Source organism: Diadema setosum, chromosome 14, assembly GCF_964275005.1.
Source record: "Diadema setosum chromosome 14, eeDiaSeto1, whole genome shotgun sequence".
Lineage (NCBI taxonomy): Eukaryota > Metazoa > Echinodermata > Echinoidea > Diadematoida > Diadematidae > Diadema > Diadema setosum.
This window is the reverse complement of record NC_092698.1, coordinates 25,083,175-25,108,803: the sequence shown is the minus strand read 5'-3', so window position 1 is coordinate 25,108,803 and position 25,629 is coordinate 25,083,175. Positions and strand designations below refer to the sequence as shown.

Genomic DNA, 25,629 nt, shown 5'->3' with positions numbered 1-25,629 from the left:
GCATTTGTTCATTTACTGAGCTTCAACATCAGTTGTAGTGGTTACCTAGGGTAGGATGAAAATCCCACAGTGAACTCTGAACTGAAGTCCATGGGACTCTGCTTAACTCTTCCAGTTCTGTTGGCAACATGTTCAGACACAATGTTAATGGGATGTAATAGGCCAGCAGTCATGAGAAGGTTAATGAAACATTCTGCTTGCCTTATGATAGCTGATGAGGAGGGGTCATGACTGTGGTCAATTTTTATGTGCTGCAGTGTAGTAGTATGATACTAAACCTTTTGTGAAACACTGACTTTCACCTCTGTTACTTTCTTCTTCTTTTTTTTCAGGGGGGGGGGGAACAGGGACATAACCATTTTGAGATATGAGTATTCTCTTTCAAAGAAGAGAATTTGATATACAATTTAAAGACCACATTTGTAGATAGTAATGATATAGGGCAGCCACAGCATTGGATTGTAACTTTAACAAAGTGTACATCTGATATATTCTGCAATTGAACTCTCTTTGTATGATGTCAGTATGAAGTGCATTTTGTTTATCACTTCCTGTCACTTTATACTGTGTAGATAAGTGGTTCCTCCACTTTTTCATAGAGCAATAGGAAATAAAATAATCAAATGGAACAGGAAAATCCAACACATTCATCCCAGGCATATTTTGTGTTTTCCAAGCATCTCCCGGAAGCACCTGGTCGTAGAGCACGGTAATCATGTTGTAAAGGATATTTCAATAATCAGGTGAAAATTCACCTGCAATGTATGTAGCATCCAGCCAACTGCCCACATGTATCCCTCATGATCTGCTTCTCCCAAATCAGCTCACTATTAATGTCTCTATTTTTGGATGTTTACTCGACTTTGTCTGCCCAGGGAGTGCCAATTCTACAGCAGTACCCTGCTGCCTCTCCCCCTCCGTATAACATTATTCAGCCACCCCTCAGGCATGTAACATACCATTGTTTTCGTAGCATGCCCGTACAAAGAAGTCAGAGTTTAGGTAATATGGGTAAACATTTCATTATGATTTCCTGTTTGGTACCCTTTGTACATTATATGGTGTGCTCAAGTGATGTTGAGTATTGGCTGGCTGATCTTCAAGGCAAAGAGCCCAGAATAAAGACTGTCATGCAATTAAAGGGGTGGGTCACTGCACTACTACGGCATGCCACATCCCCAAGCCTGGCGTGTAGAGTACATGGGCTTCAAAGTTGTTCACACAAGTAAGACTGCTTTCCAATACTTGGTCACAACATCCTTTAAATGATCGAAATGAAATTGATATTGGAGATCCTAAATCATAATTGTGCTGTTTTGGTATTTTGGTAATTTATGAAATGTCATTGTGACCATATCAAATGCTTCTTTATGTGTCTTCCAAGAAAGCCAGTTTATGGGAAAGGTTTCACTGGCAGCCTCCTCAAAATATTACCATTATGTTGATTTTTACGTGCTGAGGTAGAACTTAACCAGAAATATGAGTAGACTGACATTGCTTATTTTAAGGGATGGTATAGTTTTGGTTGAGACTTGGCTTTAGGTTTCTAACTTTTTTGGGGGTAAATTAATGAGAAACCTCATTTGAAACATGAAAACACTTGTAATTTTAAGAGGAATTCAATGTTTATTTGATGAAAATTGGTTTTGAAATATCTGAAATATCCATAACAGGCAATACTAATAAAAGTTGGGACCCACCTTTCATTAGGATCTCTTTATTTTACTCTGTTTGTGGATATCTCAGCCATTTCAAAACTGATTTTTCATCAAATAGCTTTGAATTTCTTTCAGAATGATATGCTTTGTAACATTTCTTAAGTGGTTTCTTTAATAGTATCTCACAAAAAGTTAAAGGCTGAATCCTCACTTCAACCAATACTATACCATCCCTTTAACCTGCTTCCTTGAGGTTGAGAGGAAAGCTACAAGCAAAACCAATAACAAGAGAATGGAGAATATGATCAATGCCCCATGTTTTATCACTGTGATGTTCCTGGTGCGTGGGAGTCCCAAGTGTGTACTACATGGGGTGCGTACTACATGGGGTGCGTACTACATGGGGTGCGTACTACATGGGGTGCGTACTACGTGGGGTGCGTTTATCAACTCACTTCTGGTATAGAATGAAGGTTTCCAAACATCTTTCAGGGAGATTTGGGCAGATGTAAACACAAAGCTGTATTTGATTATGGGGTTAGGTTTTATGCCTTTCTGAAATGCTGAAGAAAGTGCGATCTCAAAAGTGTTTCAGTCAGAAACGCATTTTGGTGGAGATTATAAATGCAAAGTCGTTTTGAAACATGCTTTATAGCTCAGACCTACCAATGCCAACTACAAGATCTCTGCTCTTTGGGTCAAGCAGTGCAATAGAGCTGTGCAGTGACAAGGCATTTCTTTCAACTCTCGATAGAGTACTCCTAGATAAATGCGATGACTGAAGAAACGCGATCCAAAATGCCTTTGCAAATGCATTTGGATAGTGGGTATTGAAACATATTTCAAACATGGGAAAGATGATAAAAGCAGCCGTGGAGAAATAATGTAGAATAAATGCAATCAGTATTAACACAAAACAAGTAATAAAATCACCATTAATGATAATATGAAAATTTCATAATTGAAGTACTATGACATGATTAGTGCTCAATGCAGTTTTGATTGATGCTGTAGTAATTCTCAAAGATGCCATTGAAGTACAGTACTTCTGTGCTGCAGGGTAATTTGCTTCCCTGGTATAACAATTTTAGAGACGTTTGTTTTCTTCCAAGTTGGTTTGTGTTTATGATGACACATTTATCAATAGTAAACAGAGAAAATACATGGTATTTGCTTTGCTGTGCTCACTATGTGTGTGATAGCTGCAACTTCCCTACTTTCCAGGGTACTACAGTAAATCAAGCAAATATTTCCTCATCTGTCTTGCAAACACTCAATGCCTGTGTGCTCTTGGTTTCACCTCATTTGATGCAGTAGCATTTCAGATCTATGCTTCCTAGAAATTATATCATGGACACCTCCCATCCCCATCTAAAGTGCATTGCCCCTTCATGATCATATTAACTCTCATGTAAAGAATAGACAGAATATGCAGGAGCTGGGGAATAAAATTCTCATAAAGTTAGAAAGTTAAAGAAGTTTAGAGTTTGCCAATGTTTCCACAGGTTAAAGAGACTACAGTTCTAGTTGAGGCGAGGATTTAGGTTTTAATGTTTTGCGAGATATTCAGAAACCACTCTATGAGATGTCAAAGAGCATGCAATTCTTAGGGGAATCAAAAGTTTATTTGATGAAAATCGGTTTTGAAATGGCTGAGATATCCAAAAACAAGGTGAAACAAAGAGATCCTAATTAAAGACGTGGCCTGTCGCCTTTTATTATTATCACTTTTTTTTGATATCTCAGCCATTTGAAAACCAATTTTCATCAAATAAACATTGAATCCTTTTTAAAATGACATGCTCTTGCATATTTCATAAGAGGTTTCTCATTATCTTACTGAGGAATGTTATAAACCTGAATCCTCACCTCAACCAGTACTGTACAGTCCCTTTAACATTGATATCCATTGTTAAATGCAACAAGGGGTCTTGATCTCCATACACACCTGCATAAAAAACAAAGAAAAACAAAACAGAACCAAAAAAAAATTGAAAAGGGTCTATTTCTGGACATATGGTGCAGTCAGTGTTTGTTGTTTGTTTCTTAAAGACTTTTGTAGTTTATGTTTTTCTTTCAATCGCTATTTAGGTGTCATAGATTTCACAAAATACAATTTCGACAATCAACAAAGTGAAATTTATGAGAATAACTTGGGAATCATTTCTAATCGTGACCCTGCATCACAAAACCAACAAAAAGTTGCCAGACATGGATTTTTAGTTAAGGGCAGATTCTGAAAGAGCAGCCTCTAAGCTTTAAAATGATGTATAACTCAATTCAAATGGACTCTCCTAACCTATCTAAATATTGGAAAGAAAGTGCACACTCTTGAAAAACGTAAACTGAGAAAGAGGCTCTGAAGTACGGGGTCTATTCAAGTACATCTTACCAAACTGTGGTGGCTGTGTGATAAATGGGACAAAAACACATGATGTAAACCACCGTAGCAACAGCAATGAAGTTATCAGATTAAGCTAAAATTCAGCATGCTCTCTTAACACATTTTGTTCATGATTAATGCCAACTTTCAAGGCGATAGCACTATCCTCTCAAAAGTTATTAGGGTTATTAAAAGGAAACTGTTTCAAAATTGTCATTTTCCAACCAGTGTAAGAAAGATTTACTCACAATGCCAATTTGGGTGTTGCTCTTGGTACCATAATAAAAAAAAAACAAACAAACAAACAAAAAACACCATTTAGGGTATGTGCCGCCCCTGATGAAGAAATTTTGGGTTATGCTTTTACAAGTGTGACACCCTGTCGAGATGAAAATTTGATGTGCCATGACATGACATGTAGGGTCCATTTTTGAGGTGTTCAGATGAGGATGGGTAGTGCATATATGTGAGAGATGACCCGTCCCTTGCCTCCTTGAAAATCATGTAGCAAAGTAGAAATTAAAGTGGTGTCATTTACCCCACCTCTCTGTCGTTGCATTTCACATCACAAATTATGAAAACCATATTAAGATGTGTGCAGCACAGAATGTTCAAATTACTGATAGAATTCAAGGGGAAATGGAGTTTTGTCATTCCTTAGATTGTTCGTGCCCAGTTGATGTGCACAGTCACCATGCTGAATCACTGTAGCTTCTAATAACTGCTGTACAGTCATTGTAACAAGTGTTATTGAGAGAAAGCCAGACACTGTACTTGAGTTATGTTTTTTTTAAAATTCTGTTTTAGCTGGTTACTCATACTTATTAGACTTCTGACTGTTTCAAAACCATCTTGAAACTGCTAGATTTGTTCCTCTGTAGGAGAGATGGCGATACTTCAGGCGATTGTTGTATCTCGAAAGTAAATTTTCATATTAAGTGAGTACAGTGGTGTGAGATCTTACAAGAGATCATTCAACTGGGTAATTAACCCGTTGAAGACGAGTCCCGAGTATACTCGGGCAGGTGTCTATGGGAAATGTGTGTTGTAGCAAGTTGAGTAGAGCGATCTCTTCTTTTGCCTTGTGCAAAATCTTTTTTTCATGTCACAAACAAAGACCTTTTCAGGACTTGCTTTGTACATCACCCCAGATATCAAAGGGACTGTATTATGGGGAGACTATAGGTATTGCGAAATTTGGCAGTTGGATTCAATTTGGGAATCCACGTAGCGCTTCAGAAAATGCTGCTCACAACAGGCTCTTGCAAGCAAAATGGACTGTCATGCAGTAACAGACTTCTTCCAGGATTTGTACAGTTAAGGCTTCAGACTGTGCACATATTTTGCTGATGAGCAGTTCTGTTAATTCCAGCAGACCTCATGTGCTGTTTGTGATTTTCGAATGTACCACGGTGGGCAGCCAATTATGGTTAATTCAATCAAAGAATCTCAATGTCCGCCAAATGGTTCCCTTTATTGGATGTGGTCCAGGCCAGTGACTGATAATGTGGAAACTGATGAGCCAGTGTGGGAGTTTGTTAGTGTACATGGTCTGTGACATACATGTAGTGTGCAGTACAATCCCAACTTGATGGAAGATATTTACAGACTATAACCACAGGTTGCTAATGCGCTTTTTAGCATAATGTCATATGATGAGCAGTTGACCAACCATGTACATGTATAGTGGGAATCATTCAAGGTGTTGTATAAAGATTGACATAGATTTTGTAGATATTTGACCTATAAATAGACTTATATTAATGACAAATAAAGGGTGCAATCTTGATTAGCACGTTTACTATAGTAAGGGCCCAGTTAAACTGATTGTATGTTGAACTTTTGATATATTTTTGTTATGGCGTGCACCAATTATCATGTGTAATATTTCCTTTTGTCTGCAAGTGAAAGTTGCAAGAGATCAAATGACCAAAACAAAACATTTGGTGATTTGGAAGGGAGGAATGTGGAAAGTATCCAGCATTTTCTTTCATAACAAATGTCAGACTTCTCTGTCATAATGTGGGTTTTACCCTTCCACAGGTCTTGCCAAACTATTTTCTTTTTAGTTTCTTTCAATTTTAAAAACATTTTGTGAGAGCCCAGTCCAAAATTTAGCTGTAATTTCATAGTTAGACACACCCACTCAAGTGAAACATTAGGTAATTTCTAGGTTCGTGATGATGAGCTGGCATAACTTCAAGTTAAATCTAAGTTTGTTCTACCTCTAGACTTTAACCCATTGAGGAAGAGCTGATTTTGACACAAAACGCATTTCCCATAGACACCTGCGTGAGTATACTCGGGACTTGTCCATAACAGGTTAATGACAGTCGAAATCTCTGAGAGCTTCAAGTTCGGGACTATGTTACTCACATTGTTTACGAGCTTGAAGTCATCATCATGGACACTTCTAACCACAAGATTGCTGTGTTACATAAGCACCCCCCCCCCCCTTCCCTCCCAGTCATAGTTGGCTGGCATGTTTGACTACTGCTGTCATCACACTTGTGGTTAAGATATGTACACCTGTGACCATACGCACCTAGAAAATATTGAGTGGATAACTTATAGTTAGCTACCACTTCTTTTACTATCAGTAGTTGGCAGCTGCATCTACTTTACATGTTGAAATTTCACGCCAATGCTTACTATACATGGACGGGGTTGTTGCATGAGATTTACTACTTTTCTGGATTTTATCACTCAGTTGTGCTTGGTGATGCTTATGAAATCGATGGGTCCTCTCATTGATGATGTTTAGGATGTGAAAGAGCTTTAATTTGGTTTCACCTAAAGTCATCGCTGTTAAAGGTGCCTGTATACTGATAAACATTGCTATTAAATGTAACAGTACCCACATACAGGTCATTATGATATGATATGGGTTCAAGCCCTGTTTTAACAGACCTTACTGCAGCAATATCGCAACAATGTCCAGAGCATAAAATTCCTCACTTCAGACAATAAAACAGGAGATTACAAAAGCAAAAGGTAAAGTTACTGCTACAACGTCTGAGCAACATTTTGCGGGGACCGGCCATTTTGAACAGGCAGGGTTAAAAAAAAAAAAGATTACCTAGACCCTGCCTAGACATTGTCATGGTACCATAACTCTAGTTTGAAAGGCTCTGTTAAAATGGGGCTTAAGATGAGTACTACATATGCTATATACTTTGTGATAATTTTCATGAATTTTACAAGTGGAATGATATGACATTGAGAACATGCAAAAATGTTGCCTCTGCCGACGCCATATAATGTACATTTTCACCAAGGGGGGGGGGGGGGGAGGAATTGCTAAGTTTTCTCTTGAAAAAAGAGATTTATAACACTTATTTCTTTACCTCATCTCTGTGTTTCTCAATCACCTCTTTAAACCTCATTAAATCTGCTTCTGCAAGTCATGGTTCGTAGAGTATTGTGCTGGTAAAGAATAGGGAATATGGTGTGTAGGGTACATACATCATTTTAATAGTAAAGGAAGGTCAGTAGACAAATGCCACTATGCCAGTCTGGTATTTTTTGTCGCATTTGGGGAAATCCCCTCTGTCAGCCCAACTTCAGAGATACTGCACATGGTGTGTGTTTCTATCAATTTGACATGCCAGTGTGTCTCAGTCTTTGTTTGTTTGTTTGTGTGTGTATGTGTGCTTGGTATCACATTATATGCCCACAAATAACACTTTGAACACAATTTTCTTTCATTTCTTGGCGATCTTTCAAGGTTTTCTAATTTGTTTGTTTGGTAGGTTTTTGTGGCTTTACTCCTCTCAACTGTCACCATTTAAGTGATGGGAGATAATGCTCTTTTTTTGTGTGTGTGTGTGTGTGTGTGTGTTTTGTTTTTATCTGTACATATTGTTGGGGGTGCCTGGTACAAGAAGTGCTTTTTAGTGCCACCTCCCTTTAATGTACATAAATTGTCATTGTACTTAACCCATTGAGGACCAGTCCCAGTATACTCGGGCAAGTGTCTATGGGAAATGCGTGTTGTAGAAAAATCAAACCTTCCCCGATGAGTTAAATTGTCATTGTAATAGTTTGGTATCGAAGGAAGTAACTATGAATTTGATTTTTATTTGGAATCTGAATTTCTGAGTTTGAATTTGATATGCCATGATGGATTTAAAACTTATCAAGAAACGGGGTTTGATGCGTTTTAGATCACAGATCCATATTGCTTTATGACATCACGTCATGACATTTTTTTTTCCAAGGTGCAGCACGAATTAACAAATTACAATAGCAGGCCCTAGAATGTATGTTCAGAGAATGGAGTTGAGTCAACATTTCTATGGTGTCTCTCCAATAGGAGAATAGCAGTTTGTTTCATGCGTTATTTTGAAGCACCTGAAAGAATGTCATGACAGGACTCATCAAAATTGGATCAAAATTTTACCGAGTTTTCTTTCCCCCCCCCCCCCCCCCCACACAAACTGGCCATATACAAAGATAGATTTAAATTATATTAACCCATATCGGGCCAACGCACTTGTGTAAACAAACACCGCAGTGGCCCAGCACCGTTTGCGCCGACAGGCAGACAACTCTCCAAACAATCGCTCTTCAGTAGCAAACAATTAACAAAACATAGACAACTTATATGTCATTTGAAAGAGGATAAAATTCCCTTTAAAGTGGTATATGACATGCTGCCATTCAATGCATAGTGCAGTCATAGTACTCAGCAGAAGTGAAGTATAGTAATCCAAAAGTTACAAAATCAATTTGTCTGTTTGCTTTCATTCATGGATTAAAAATAGCAAATGTTGTAATTTTACACAGCCAGTACTGGAAATGAAATGATGAGAGTGTCAGCTTTCTGGAAATATAAACATCATGACAATTGATTCAATAATTGCAGGTTTATGTTTATGACGATGAAGCCATTGCAAGTGCATGGGAAATCGAAAGTATAATGTGTGCATCCTATAATGAAGCGAAACTTGTCACGATAGATACAGCTTTTCAGTTTCGACTGAATTATACAATTATTGTACATATATGTGGATTTACATGTAGGACTATTATCACAGTCGAATCATCGCCCTGCAAGTGTCCAAACCTCCTCAAAAACTGCGGCAGAAAATCCAAAATCGAGCACTCTGTACAGCTGTAGATAGCACCCACTGACGCTTCGTGGTTATTCGCATTATTCCATGTAAACACACATTTTTTTGGATGATTTTTACGATATTGTAGGTATTCGAATGACAAAACCTTCTTGAATTATCGCAGACAGTGTAGCAAAGCATTCTGGGATATGTTGTCAAAGGTTAGAAGGTGAAAGAACTTTGGAATGACATCGTTTATGTGTCATTTCATTCACTACGGGATATTCCGTATATGACCTCTGCGGCATTCGGACGAACTACAGAATATCCTGTAGTTGGCCTGATATGGGTTAAGATTGTAAGCTGAGTAGGTTTTTGTCTAGTCGTGTTACTATCTGGTTCTATGTCCTAGGCTTCCAGCTGCAGTTTAAAACATAGGAAAAGGGAAATGCATTATACGTACATTGTACATGTACTCCCACTTTCTTTCTCTCACTGTTATTGTTTTTATGTGGTATTGCCTAGCAACAGACGGAAGGAAGAAGACAATAAGTGCTTTAACTGTTCATTAGTCTGTGGTTGTCAGCAAAAGTGGAAAGATTTTCATTAGAAGAATGATGGTTGACATTATACACATTGTGGATTATGCACATTATTTGGAAGGATTTCAAAAATGAAGATGGACTGATTTTTGTGTCAAGATGCAGACCAGGATGATTAGAATTTTTGTGTCCACACATGAGATGTCATGTTTTTTATAATCATTCTCAAAATCTGTCTCCAAAAACCATTGTGTGTGTGTGTGTGTGTGTGTGTGTGTGTGTGTGTGTGGGTGGGTGTGTGAATAGGCAATATCCATTGAATAGGAGCTCTAGGCCCTTTTTGCTTGTCAAGTATGCACAGTCTTAAGATTGCCCTGATTGTTTTAACCGGTTGAGGATAAGTCCCGAGTATACTCGGGCAAGTGTCTATGGGAACTGCATGTTGAAGCAAAATCTAATCATCCTCAACGGGCTAACTGAATAGCTCTTCTCTGTCATGAGGAGCCAAGATTCACAAAATTAGTCGCATGCAAAAGTTCTTGTCTATACTAATTATTGAATGCCAGTGGCAATTCATGAAAATAATGTGCTGCAAAATTGACTGTCGGCTTCAAGTAGGGGAAATGTCATGCCTTAAGTATTTATGATTTTACAGTAGGTTGTGATCAGCCGTCAATTAAAGGTAGGGAATCCCATTTGCATGCCTTAAATGAAGAGTTGTGTAAACACAGTGGTATGTTGAAGAGAGTATCATTTTAGAAACTCCCATAAAGTATTGAAAGTGGAAGGTAACATTTAGTACATTTTTATTGACCGTTAGATTTTGAATTGAATTTTTTTCGGGGCTCACCGTAAACTCCAGTACATTACTAGGCTACCTTTGCAGACCCATGCACTGCATGTGTGTCCATCATGTATATTTTGTGAATAAAGTTCATCAAAACTTACAAACATTTCTATATACATTCTTGCCACACACTCTATATGTTATTACATCAGCTCTTATACTTTTAGATTTGTGTTTATAGATAAAAAAAATACAGAAGACTGCAACAAAAAGGCTTAAGTGTGGCTGACACACAGAACTACTGAGTAGTTGAGTTTTGTGCATTATTCAAATTGTAGATAACTGTTGACTTCCAAATTTCTAAGCAGTGGCCTAAACAAGTCCCCTGAGGTTCATATTTAATGTTTTGCTGCATTTTGGGAGTTCTGTAAAAGGTATCCCCTACCTTTGTGTAATGGGAACCTGAGCACATTTGGAACATCAGAAGTCCTCCTCACCACCCCCCCCCCCCCCCCATGTAGTGTCAGTAAGATTGAATTTCACTCCTTCAATGCATCATGGCTTTAGTTTTAAAATCTTGATGGGACATTTTTATGGGCAATCAGTGACTGTGTTTTGCTTTCATGGTAGACTTGGTTGACACCTTAAAGCACAAAAGAGAAATACTTGAAACTTTACTAGAGTGTAGTCACATTTCATATTCATATTGAGAGTTTTGCAATGTCAGCTGCATTTCTTCTCTTTTTGAAAATATTCTGTCTAAATTATGAATTCTATACTCTTCATTGGACAGTGTTTCTTAATGCACCACGAAGATCGAAGTGAGATTGCATACATGAATGTGATGATTGCATGTTTGCAGTACATTATGTATGTTTCAAGTGATGTGTTTCTATAGTTACTAAACCTTGTGATTGATCTGTATTTTTTTCCACTCACGACGATGTTTTGTCAGTAATGAAAGTTTAAAAATTGTTGACGTACGAGAGTGAGATAATTCTTGTGCAAATATCCTTTACACATCAGTGTAAATATTATGCTTTCTTCAGGAAATGCGTGCAATATTTAAAGTTACGTTACATGTGCACAATTAGGGCAATTAGGGGAAAAATCATCAGTGCATCACTACTCTGTTGGTGGTTCCTTGTGAAGCTCCAATCTGGTTTCCCATTTCACAAAGCTGAGCCATTAATTTACCAGCAAAAGCAATTATGCTTTAATACTACATGTGGACAATTTAGAAGTGCGCAGAAGGGAAGTGCATAAAAAAGGGGGCTGGTAATGATCGACTGGCTTCAATGAACAGTCTGTGTGCCTAATTGCTCTGACTTTAATGATTATTTTCTGTGACAACATGCAGTAACTGACAACTCTGGCTTGTTTAGTTGATAGCAAACCAGTGTTTGATAAGCTTTATTTGAAAGTCCAGGTGGAATGGTGTTCCTTCAGTCCCACATGCATGTTTATCTGTGGTGATCGATGGTCTTGTCTCTCTGATTTGCTACTCCACGTACAGACGCACAGTACCAAGCATCCGTCAAGAGTCTGGATGAAGCGAGAAGAGAGTGGGAAAAACAGATGGAAGAACTGTGTGTGGTAAGGACTATAGCCACAATGTGGGAAGTCTGTTATCTAAAGGGGAATTCTGGACCAGATAAATGTTGATATGTGACCCGCTACAACAAAAGGATCCGAAAGTCGGGGAAGGACAATTTTCTGAAAATGGCATGACATTATTCCCTCACTCTTCTACTTTAATTTCATATATAGCACAACTCATAAAAGTACTCGGTTGCGGATATATCGATGATTTTATTAGCGCATGTCAAGAAGTTGAGGAAATCAGAGTGTCGAGAAAAACGCCTTCAAAGTTTTCCTTCCGACGCTATCATGATCAAGGGGAGGCGAGACAGTTTTCACCGCTTGACAATAGAAGGCATGCTCCTATAGCGACCTCCGCGATGTTCATTCAAGCTTATCGCCAGTGGTCTACGCATGACCAATCAGTAATAAAGATGCCACGCACTGACCAATAAGATCACTTCCTCGTTGCCAGGGGCAGAGTCTAGCTGCGGCACTAAATCCAAATCTTTGGACTCGTTTCTGTTACGTTGAAAGTCAGAAAATCATGGCCCAGAAAGACGCTGATTTCTTGCCTTTCCTTTGATCATTCAGCTTCAAAATTTTGTCAGATGATAGACAAAACATTGGGCTACAAAATTATGCCAAAAACAGAAATCCGATTGTTTTGACCGATTTTGATGTGACTTCAAACTCGATTTTCTCGGCTCAGCCGTTAGCGACTTTAGGATCCTTTTGTTGTAGTGGGTCACATATAGTGTGGTATTAAAGGGACTGTACAGTACTGGTTGAGGTGGGTATTCAGGTTTATAACATTAATATGTGAGATAAGGAGAAACCTCTTATGAAATATGAAAGAGCATGTAATTTTAAGAAGGATTCAACGTTTATTTGATGAAAATTGGCTTTCAAATGGCTAAGATATCCAAAAACGTGATAATAATAAAAGGCGACAGGCCACGCTTTTTATTAGGATCTCTTTGTTTCACATTGTTTTTGGATATCTCAGCCATTTCAAAACCGATTTTCATCAAATAAACTTTTGACACCCCTTAGAATTGCTTGCTCTTTGACATCTCATAGAGTGGTTTCTGAATATCTCGCAAAACATTAAAAGCTAAATCCTCACCTCAACCAGAACTGTACACACCCTTTAAAAGAAAGAGGAAAATTTTAGAAGCACACCAGTGAAAATTTGATCAAAATCATGTGAGAATTTAGGAAATTGTGTCATTGTGAAGTTTCACTAATTTTCACGAAACACTTCTTAGACAGTCAATATGAATATTATGCAAGTGAGTGGGTTGATGTTGTCCACTTCACTACTTACATATAATTTGCAGCAATACACAAATTTCATGGCATTTTCATTTTTTTTTTTTTTTTTGGTTCAAATGCAGTTATGCCCCTTTTTCAAATCCTGATATGTCTGACTGATCATCATATTATTTTGAAGTTATTCAGCCAGGAACAATATTATGTTTTTTACTTTTATAGCAGGAAAAATGATTTTGTCTTTTTTTTAAACACAATCAATGGAAAATAGTGAGAGAATAAGATAATCATTCAATGGACATATTAACTGTTTGAGGACTTAATGCAAAACTTAACAATACAGTGTACTTCACAGTTTCATGTCTTCCATAATGATGTCTGATTTTGATCAAATTTTCACTGTTGTGCTTAGAATTTACTCTTTCTTTCCATACTAACTGTAACTCATTTGGAATTCCCCTTCCAGTAGTGAGTTGTCTTGCTTGTGATTAGTATTATAGACATATATATCTATACTCTACTTGAATTATTTCTAGCTTTTTATGCATTTGCTATTAATAAAACTTTGTTTATTATTAATGCAGGGCTCGACACTAACTGTGGCCCGGTGGCCTGGGGCCACCAAAAATGAAAGTCGGGCCACCAAATTTCAGAAAAGGGCAGATGTGGTGGCCCGCCTCGGGCCACCAAAATTTTTTGAAAAGTATGTCAATAAATTCGTTACTTTTTGCGCCGGAAATTAGCACTTAAATTTCTTTAAAGGATGGATGGAAAGGACTGAATGAGTTCCTGAGAGTGAGTGTTGCGAGTTTGTTGAGGTTTATTTATGAGAAGATTATGTCTAACTTCCAGTTCTTACTATGATAAAACTTAAATATTTGACTCATTACAAAAAAAGGGCTTTTAATGTGTTTTATTGGGGGTTTTTTCGGGCCACCAAAATTTTCTCTCGGGTCACCAAACAAAAAAGTTAGTGTGGAGCCCTGATTAATGGCTCCTAGTAAAAATGAATTGCTGCTGAAATTTCTTTGTTATTAACTTGTTATCACAGGACATCATTTAACCCTAAAAAGACTGGGCTATTTTGGTAGCTCGAAAGACTGGGGGGGCCTAAAGGGCCCCCCCTTAAGATCTCGGCCGTGGATCGCGCGATCGCCGCGGAAATTTGCACAATGGTAGTGTGCGATGTAATCTACAAGATCGTATATTTGAATTTTACAAAATAGTCTTCTTTTATTCTATTTTGATTAATTATGCTAATTTATGCGAGAAATCAGACTCTTTGATCTAAATCAGTAAATAAAGCTCCAAAAGTGCTCATTTTTGGTCAAATTATTCTTTGTGGCATTCTTAGCAAATGTACTTGAAAAAAAAATCGGTATCAAAATTAATTTCTTATTTATTTTATTGTTTTATGAATTTCTTATGTATTTCTATGTTTTTTCGACCTTTTTGTTTTTGTTGTTTTTTTAGCAAAATTTGTGGCAGACACTTTTTGAAGCATAATACTCCTAAAACAATTTAATTTTAGCCATTGAGAATAAAAATAAGCATATTTATATGAACCACGTGAAAAAACTCAATTTGCATTGACTTAGTACACAAAATCACATTTTTGAGCCATTTTCGGCCTCACGTGCATGTACAAAAAGTTATGTAACTTCAGAACCGTACCCCTGGGCGTTACAAATTTGGCGTCAAAATGTGCGGGAAACTCAAAAGAAAAAAGTCATAGAGCATTGCGGCGAGAGCATTCCGTGTTGCAGAGTAATCGCGCGAAATGTCGAGGGGGGGGCCTTTTAGGCCCCCCCCCCCAGTCGTTTTAGGGTTAACACAAACAAATGGGATTAACTATCTTTGAGTGAGATTACACATATTCCCACCATTTCAGCAGTGTTTACATTGTTGGTCAGGTCATACAATGCTGATTTCTGTAGCCATATATATTAGTGACTCATACAGTTCAAGTGGCCACTACATGTTGTAAGGGGAAAACCCAGTCCACTGTGTTTAAATCAAAGAAAATGGGAAGGAAATAATTATAATTTGAAAAGAGGTTTTGGTAGCTGTTCAAATATATATTACATCCTCTCTGACCAAGTGTAGTTTTAGTAATCAGTACGTCATCTGCAAGGGAAGCTGATGGTTTAAAAAAATATTGATATGCAGTGCAAACAACATATGAAACTTGCTGTAAGTCTCATTCAATAAGCCAAAAGCCAACCTCCCCCCTCCCCCTTCAAAAAAAAAAATAAATAAATGAAAACTTCCTGAAGTCCACCTAATTATTTTGGACGGATTTCCTGTGTTCTTTAACACAGAAAAAGCTCAATGTCACATGTACTTTTCAACTGAAACCTTGGACAAGGTATTCATCCTTTGACTTTGCAGCACTGTAACCTTCACACAATTTATTTTATTTTGTTATTACTGTTTGTCTTCAAAAATGAAAATCAGTATTCGATCCACCATTATACTGACCAAAACTTGTGATGTGACTTCCTTTACCAAATGAAATGAAGGTGAATGACTTGCATCCTTCATAGCGCATCATTATGATGTTATAAACTTCATAGCATTAATAATGTTAATGGGAGCAGAGGGTAGTTGCAATGAAATATATCAAAAAGATGGATATGACGCTAACAGGGAAGTGTATACAAACCAGTGGGAGAATTGCGTGTTGATTTCATTATTAATAGCTTCGCTCAGTTTTACTTGTGTGGTTGTGACCAATGACACAATATCGTTGAACCATGCCAAACTATGATATTTGTATTACTGGTGATGACAAAAATCAGAGTGAAAATTCTATCGATCCATCTGTTGTGAATGACTGTAGGCCTAGTCTATTAGTCTATCTAGTCAGGTCAACTTCATCATGTTTGTGTCATTTTGTTACAAGCAGATATGCATAATACATACATAGTTATGTACAAATCCAAGCAGATATGCATGATACATACATAGTTATGTACAAATACAAGAAGAGGACTTATCGGTTTTTGCAAACAAACTCTTCAAATGAAGTCAAGGGTTGGATGATTATATTGGAATTGTATAGTGTTTTTTATGTTTTGAAGTGTGATAAGGATTATAGAGTTAAGGGGTGGGGATCAGGGGTTGAGTGATAATTTTTTAATGATTGTATTTGCTTTTGTGTGCCCTGACCCTCATGTAGTCTCCATTCATTTCATTTTCATTTTGTGTAACGTGTACAGTACAGTGTATCCTTTGTAATGTTCATTCTGGTTTTTGTTTCATGTTTGTGATGTTAATGATATGTATCCTATATTCTTTACCTGGTCGAATAAATAATAATAATAAAATATGCTTACATACATGCATACGCACATTTATACACATACATACATACATACATACATACATGCATACATAATCTACAGTATATGTATATCTGTGATAGTTTTTCTTTTTGTGTTCTTTGTTGTCATGGAAAAGGTTTTACAACAGATGGAAGAAGAGAGGATAAAATTCCTACGGAACTCCATGTGGGTGTCAGTCAACCTGGTTTCATTACATTGTGTCCAAGACGATGAGGTAAGAGGAAACTATACACCAGTAATACATGTATGTTGCTACAAAGCAAGGTTTTGTGAAATAGATGTGTGTTTGTCAAACGACTGCGACAGACTTTCATTCTCGGTGTTTAATGCCAATGATTTCATACAACTATACATAAAGGGATGGTACAGTATTGGTGGAGATGAGAATTGGGCTTTTTACTTTTTGTGAGATACCAAGAAAACACTTATGATATAGTACAGAGCATACCATTTTAAGAGGAATTCAAAATTTATTTGATGAAAATCGGGCTTGGAATGACTGAAACATCCAAAAACAAAGTAAAACAAAGTGATCGTAATAAAGTGTGGGTCCCACACTTTATTAGAATCGCTCTTTTTGGATATCTCAGCCATTTCAAAAACAATTTTCGTCAAATAGATGTTGAATTACTCATAGAATTACATGCTCTTTCATGTTTCACAAGAAGTTTCTCATTATCTCACCAAAAAATGTTAGAAACCTGAAATTAGGTCTCAACCAAAACTGTATGATCCAAAATGAGAACATAGTCTGTTTTAATTGGAGTAATTTGCCCAACTGCTTTATTTGGCTTTAGGTTCTTTCTACTTTCTTTCTAATACTTAGCAAAATGTAGCCACATTGTGAGAAAGTCCCATTTGTAAGTAACATTCATAAGTAAAGGCCCATTTATAAGTGACACTGTGACAGTCCCATGGCAAGGTCACTATATTTCACAATACAAAAAATACAAGGATCACCCCATACCCAGAGCCTCATCAGTGACAGTTTTGTGACAGTGAAATAACATTCACTTTATGGAGTAAAATGCCAATGGGTGAATGGCTCTAGACGAGGCCCTTATTCTCTCCCCATATAATTCCGTCTCATTTTTCAGCATTGCGAAGACACGCGGAAGTCTCTTGAGAAATGTTCAGAAGAGAACGACATCAAACTCTTTGTGGCCCAGAAGAAGACAGGAAACAGAAGACCAGGTGGGTGAAATAGTATACAAATAGTACGCATCATTGAGGACATTAGTAAAAATTACCCACCTGCTTTGTACCTTTATAACAGTCTACTGTGGTGATAGCCGATGGCATTTGGACAGTTTTGAAAGTACAAAGTGTGGGTAATTATTCTATTGCTTAACCCATTGACAACGGACTGATTTTGCTACAACACGCATTGGCCATAGACACCTGCCCGAGTATACTCGGGACTCATCTTCAATGGGTTAAACAAAGTGATATGCTCTATATGCTATGCTACATGTATGTTGTATATTATAGGGCCACTATGTTATTTGTATGATAAAATACCGGAACAAAATGATATGTTATATAAGTTGTGTTTTACATATATATATATATAATTTTTTAATAAAATGATGAAGCAATCTTTGGCATTGAAAGAATTTCAAATGTAGGTATCTTAAATTCCTTGGCAGCCATTTTGCGAGTAAATAAATTGATGAAACCTTGCTCGCTCACCATGGCAATGTGAAAGTGCTAATGACCTGTCATTTTACTTTACTAATGACCGGTCCAAAGCAGAATTATGTGTTAGGCAAAATAAATGCTTGGTCATTTGTACACTCTTGATCAGTCATTTGATTGGGATCTGCTCCATCTTGTTATAAAGACTTCTCATCAATTATGGAAAGTAGAGTATACCGAGACTAGGAAGTGATTATGTTACAGTCTTTTAATTATAGCTGGGGTTGGAACGAGGTACAAGCATAAACACTCGGGCCAGGTGAAGGTGTTTAGAACCAGTTGCCATGGCAATGATGAATGGCTTGGACATCACACTTTGGTGATCTGTTAACGCATTTTGATACTGGAGCAACCCAATGGATCCTGTAGACAGTCCTTAGAGTGTCAGAATCTGTTAGGAAATGATTTTATCACTGTCAAAGTGTTTGAACCAAAGAAAGGTATCTCCAGATATAGAGCAAATACTGGAGGATGCAGTCACGCTTCCAGTGTTGACTGATTTAAATCAGAGGTAAAAGTTGTGAAGATTGCTGCTAAAATAAAGAAAACAAACAGACACACAAATGGCTGTTTGAATTTTTGTTCAACAACTGCTCTCCAGTCTTTGCTGCTGTAAGATTTCACTTGGAAAAAAGAAAAACAAAGTAAAATACAGAGAATAGTGGCTAATCCTTTCAAAAGAGCAGTACTGTATTTTCATTCTTACAAGGTATTTTTAGGTTGTTGTGTCACAAGCACATGGATGCGCACACAAACACGCGTGTGAATCTGAACAGCTGGAGCTTCATTACTGGTTCTCTTCATGAAGGAAGAGTCTGAAAACAACAAAAAACTAGATGTTTTTGGCAGCAAAATGTCACCCTTTTTTGTGTCCTTTTTTTGTGTAAGTGAACAAGTGTCATTTCTGCAAAGCGTATGACCATGTGGAGTCAGTAATGTATTCTAAGTGACTACTTTTTCTAAAGCTGGAGTCACAGAAACTATGTATTTTTGCTATGTGTAAGAAAGGCTCATCGCAAAAAAGTGTGATGTTCGTGTAGAGGTCAATTACGGGGCAATATGTTATGAATATATACATACCTATTTTTGTTTTTGTTGTTGTTTCTGACATTTTGAACCTCAGCCGGTGGAATCTGTCTGGAGCAGGAGGGGGATGCAATCATTTGCACAAAATAGAAATCGTCTATTTTTGGTCTGTGTGCTGCAATTTTGAGGGGATGTATTCTTTTCCCCTTAGGGATGTGCAGAAACCTTCCTCTGCTATGATGTGATGAAGCTGGTGACGTTTTGAATCACACCTAAATTCATTGATGAGTTATTAGCAGATGCTTTCAGCAGCCGCCATGCTATTGATAGCCAGTGCTTTTACATGTATAAAGGAGTAACTAAAATCGCAAATGAGAATATCTCAGAACAGGCCAGCATGAATGTTCTGATCAATGTGGATCAAATAATCCTCAGCATGTATTTCATAATAATGAAATACAATTATAGAAATCAAAAGGGCTTACTTTCTTTGGGTCAATTGATTATGGAAAACTCAAAAGTTTATAGAACACCCAAGAGTACAAAGGACTTATTTCAACAATTGGTAACTAGAAAAAAAAAAAAAAAGAAGAAAAAAACTGAATGAACTTAAGGCAGGCTGTGCGTTTTGACATTGATAATGTCTTGAAAATTCATTATTTGTTTGAATTCAGGTATGGCTGAGATATCCAAAAGGAAAGAGGTGGGACCCACCTTTTATTAGTTTGTTGTGCTTTGTTTTTGGATACCTCGGCCATTTCAAAGCTGATTTCTATCAAATCAGCTCTGAAGTACTCTGAGAATTAAATGCGCTTTTATATTTCATAAGTGGTTTCTAATTATCTCGCAAAAAGTTAAGATTTGAATCCACCATCTCATGCAAAACTATATGCCATCCCTTTAAGCCATACCATTATCTTCATTCCATGGGAGGGAATAAGGAGCAATTCAGTAATTTTGAATAAGCCTGTCGGAAAAAGAAATTATTTAGGTACATTCTAAGGGGCCATTTTAAGATGCCTGTAAAGGAAGCCAAGTTACTATATTTGATTTGATTTGATTTGATTTGATTTATTTATTCTCCGTATGGCATTATTTACAATTTTTTCAACATAATCAAGCATAATATATATAAATATGATACTCATTATAGCTAGTTTTTACAATTTCACCAATTTTGATTACACATACATCTGTGACATAATTGCAGTACATGTTTTATGAATTACCATACAGAACGGTCGCCAATAATAAGCTATAAGCTTAACCCTTTGGCAACCGATGATACAATATGTTAATGCAATAAAAGAAGCGGGTCCAACATGATGCTCGTGGAAAAGGGGGATAATAGGAGAGACAGAAAGAGCAAGAAAGAGAGGGTGATAGAAACCTTCCGATACCAGGCTTGCCAGATCAAACTCACAATAAATACATACACGTGTATATGATTATAGATTACAGTAATGTATTCACATATTCACGCACAAATAGACATGATACAGTGTTGCTATTGTCAAATAAAGGTTACATCGAATTAAGAATAGAAGAGACAAGAACAACTAAGAAGTATATTACACAGTTCAGCGCCCTACCAGGGCGTATAGAGGAGTATAACTTGCCCGACATAACAAGAATAATAGACAGCAGAGACAAAGACGTATAAATGGGAGGAGTGCAAAATATAATGCTAAGAGTATGCTCTTTCTTACATGCAGCACCAATTGAGTACGAGAACTTCTACAACAACCAGAAAACGGCAGCAGCAGCACCTAACGGCAGAACAATGCCCTCACCGTCAGGGGACGCTCAGCGGCGGAGGGACCCACACACTGCCCTGCCCTCCATACCCGGCAACTCCCCAAATCCAGTGACCAATGGGAACAGGCGGTCGTTGCCACGGCAGCAAGACGGTGGTAAATTTTGGAGTTTGCGCATTTGGCTAGGGGAGGATTTTGAGGGCGGGGTGGACAAGTTTAAGCACTATCAGGTCAGAGGTCATTGCCAGTCCTAGTGACCATTATCAAAGTAATTATTTTGGATGGTAAACAAAACGTGATAAACAGTGGGCTTTCTTAGAGATTAAAAACAATATGCACCAAAAGTGACAAAGAACTAAAGGCAGAATCGCTGCAAAGTCACCATTTAAACCTGTTCATTTTAGAATTCTCCATAAAACTTCAAGGAGCCGGTATCCTAGAAGAGATGGAAACATGAGTGAACATTTTTTCCATGGTCTTATCTGTTGGACCATCTAACTGGACATATTGGTTGATATCTTTTGACCATCTATTTGGCAACAAATTTATCTGCTCACCATCTCTTGGGCCATGGTCCTACCCATTGACATAGATATACAGCTTCAGCAGCTTATACTAGTCATTCAAAAGATTGCAAAAGTAAAGCAGCAGTAAATTAAGAGACTAATGCACTAGCCTACAATAAATCCAGGAGGTTTATTGATCCAGCTGCCCAATGGCAGATGAAAAGAATGTTTTCAAGATTTTCTGTCATGTAAAAAAAAGAGAGGTCAAAAAGAGAAAATTTTGAATTGGCATTTGAATGGTTTCAGTAATGATCAAGAAAATCAATTGTAGCAGTTATTAAAGTCTGAATGGTAGATACATGTATCTATTTCTGTTAGTGTATTCTGAAATGTTGTGCACGATGTGTTCCACTTTGTTCACCATCATTAGAAAATATAGAAAGGCCAGAAGCTGCCGGCGGCTGCCTGTAGTGTACCGTCACATAGTGTACTGTTTCACCTTGTCTTTGCTACCACTCAAAGTATTTATGCCTCATGTCTCCAATAACACATGACAGTGTAACAACAAAATACCCACCCCCCCCCCCAGTACTCACACACACACACACACACACACACACACACACACCCTCGCACACAAACAGCTCTTTTTTGTCTTGCCATGGCAAAATTGCACACAGCCGTGATACTGACTTTGTCCTATTTACACAAAATCCACATTTCCGTGGTACAGGCACGCTGGATTATTCAGAAACACACTGCATCTGATAGTGAATGCACTTGTATTTCAAAGTCTTTTTGTGTGTTTTAGTGCATAGTTGGCTTTTGTTTCATTTCATTTTTCTTTGCACTATGTGTATAGAGGCCAGATTATTGTAATTCATGTCAGACAAGAAGATTGACGTTTCGTGTATTTCATGCCAAAAACAGAGACAGCTGACTGAGGCTCATTTCAATGTTTCTTCATATCAGCCAGTCTCTGGTACTAGTAATATCAAGTGACATTTACCTTGACATTAAGGCCCAAATTCACCAGGTAGTTTGAATCTTGTCCATGGATTACTGGTATGTACTTTTTGATCGCGTAAATGTGCACAAGTAGTGGCATGTGCCAACAGACAGCAGATACATTGTAGTTAATACACCAGTGGCATGTGCATGTTTGAGGTACTGTACATTGTACCTCTGTGTATTTGGCTGAATTTCTGTCATGGATTTGATTCAAACTACTTCTGTGAATTGAGATAAATATTATGTTCTGAGTGTTGGGAAGTAACAAAGTGGTCATAATCAGTGTGACTTTTCTTGGCATTTTTATTTAAAAAAAATGTTGTGTAACTTGCACTTAATTTGACGTGAACGTGTTGCACATTGTGACAGAACATTCACACCCACATCCGCTCGTACAGAGGAACTTTGGTGAGTATGGGAACTCGGCACCCAGGAATCATTTCCCCAAACAAAGCTGAAATACTTATTGCAAACATGGTTTTGATTGCCAGTGACATTAATACACCTTTGTACATCGTGACTGACATGTTCATGTTCAGATGGTACCACACGTTACACCCTCTTGCTTCAGTATCACCCTAACCACAGAATTCACTTCCCATTGTTTGCATTGTGTCCCTCCATATTGATGTTGTGGACTAACCAGCAAGGGTATAACAAGTAATCATATATAATTGTAACGAGTCTGAATCAAACTGATTTCTCGCTGAGACAAAATTTGCTGTGGTCATGTTTCCTTGCTGAGGAATTTCTGAATTTTTTTTTTTGGCACACCTGAATTTTTCTTTATAGACATTTTACTTTCCCTCTTTAGAAATTAAATGAAAAAATAGATCTTTGATTACATTGGGATGGCTCAGAGAAGGTACAATTGTTTGGTTTGGGATCATATAATTAAACCAAAACAATTGCATTAATTTGTTAATTTGCTAGGAAATGAAAAAAAAGAAAGATCTGCAATGTACATGATGACTGAATCAGTGGAAATCCTAACAAGCTTGATAATGGAATAAGGAAGTTCAAATATTTTCCAAATTTAGCAGTAACCAGAGAATGTCCTCAAATTTATAAATTGGGAAGTACTCTTGAATCCTTTGCTGGCCTGCACATAATCATGTGTTGCTGTTTTGCTAAACATATTCTTGTGATTAAGGTAATCTCATCTGGAATGCATATATCATGATTTTTTTTTTTTTAATTTCATATGACCAGCAAAAGACTGTACCATGTCCCTTTATCAGACTATAACCATCAGTTATTGGTTGAAACAAAAAGGAGGCAGAGCTGGATTTGTTTTATTCCTTACCTGATCACATTCCAGTTTTGACTGGTATGATTAAATGTTCAAAATATCTCGACAAATGGCGCTTTTGAAAAAAAAAAAAAAGTTTTGGTTTCCATGGAAATGGTGGTGGTACTTGGATGTGGACTGCTTGCCAGCAGCAAAACTATGTGCATTCACAGCATGGTCAATAAATGTAAAGTACTCCCTCTAGGTGCCATATTGTTACCCCTACCATGCTGTGCAACCCCATCATGCTGCATGAATGCAGGTGGTCAATGTTTTTCTCTGGATGGATTTAATTGTCTCTGTCAAGATTCAGGCATGGAAAATAAATGGAAAATGAATGCTCATTTATGTCGACAAGGGGCAATTTGTCAATCAGTCGCGATAAATGAATAGACAGTTGTTGAAATAAATGATTCTTGACATTTTGAAGTGACTGATCCCCACCCAAATATGTATGCCCATGATTTTCATAGTAACCCTATAGTTATTACTCAAAACACTGAATACAAGTAGTTGGTGTGCATTTATGTCAATTGAGGGCAATTAGTCACAATAAAAATTAACAGTTGGTTTCACAAAATTCAGTTGGCATTACTCTATACATTAAAAGCTCTGTGGAGGAATTAATTTTAGTTAACAGCCAGACATGGCAAGTCCAGAAAATCCAAGCAAGCAACTGTTACATATTTTTATTTTTTTTTTGATTCATTGCTTTGAATGTACAGTATATACTGGCATGCCATCCAAAGAAAACGTTCAAAGCTTTTTTGGCACATGTGAGTCGAAGCAAGCCAAATGCTATTGTTTACTGCTCTGTGTCTGTATTGATTACCGTGTGTTGTACGTCATCCACCGTCTGTCATTCGCATACGTGCAAAACTCTTTCACATTTTCATCTTCTTCTCCAAACTTGGAGGGTGGATTTTTGACGAAGCTTGGCAGGAATTGATGACCGATGAGGGGAGGGGACTATAGTTTGTACAAATGTTGGTGGGGCCCCCAGGGACCCACAGAGCGGGACCTGAATATCCCAATTAAGCAAATTTTCATGATTTTCTTTGGGAAATATTTTTAAAAAAATATTTTAGATAACTGGGGACTAGAATTTAATGAAGAGATGGAATCCTAAAGAGTACAGAGTAGGGTGCTACCATTTAGGAGTCACCTAGGATTGGGCCCAAATATGCAAAATAATATAATTTTCATAGTTTTGACATTTTTATCATCACTTATCGGTTGCTAGACATCTACAAAGCTTGGCAGGAATGATTAGTTGGGGGAGGGGGTCATATTTTGTATGAATGGTATACATATCTCCAAATTAGCTTAATTCATTGTTTTGACATTATCATCTTTTTGAAACCTGGGGAAGGGGGGAGACTTTGACAAAACTTGGCAGGAATCATAAATGGGGGGATTATAGTTTGTACAAATGTTAGTGGTATTCCCCGAGGGGCCCATATGGTGAGGCCCAAATACCTAAAAATAGGAGAGTGTTTCCAGAGCTAGAGCCTCTATCGATTTCAATATTGCAAGGTTTTTGAAATGGTTTGCCTCAGGTGGAGGGATATGATGTCAATGTGTTCTGTTCCAGCGAGCACTGTTACTGCGGGTCTCTTGCTTCCCATAGTAAATGAAATCTTGAAAATAAATGTATCTGTGATGATCTGCTGGCAAAAACATTAATAACATTGTTTTGATCCAATTTTA

At 37.4% G+C, this 25,629-nt stretch overlaps 1 protein-coding gene across 3 annotated transcripts in view; it reads left to right on the top strand.

The window, feature by feature from the left end:
- The window catches only part of LOC140237719 (proline-serine-threonine phosphatase-interacting protein 1-like), a 91,022-nt gene that overhangs the window by 50,408 nt on the left and 14,985 nt on the right, over positions 1–25,629 (top strand). For 2 of the 3 annotated variants that reach the window (XM_072317645.1, XM_072317647.1), the window contains exons 7-11: positions 11,944–12,023; positions 16,746–16,844; positions 17,728–17,824; positions 21,070–21,267; positions 22,998–23,036. In XM_072317645.1, coding sequence (XP_072173746.1) covers positions 11,944–12,023; positions 16,746–16,844; positions 17,728–17,824; positions 21,070–21,267; positions 22,998–23,036 — 513 coding nt within the window. The remainder of the gene's footprint in view (positions 1–11,943; positions 12,024–16,745; positions 16,845–17,727; positions 17,825–21,069; positions 21,268–22,997; positions 23,037–25,629) is intronic. The other variant, XM_072317646.1, reaches the window with a different exon arrangement.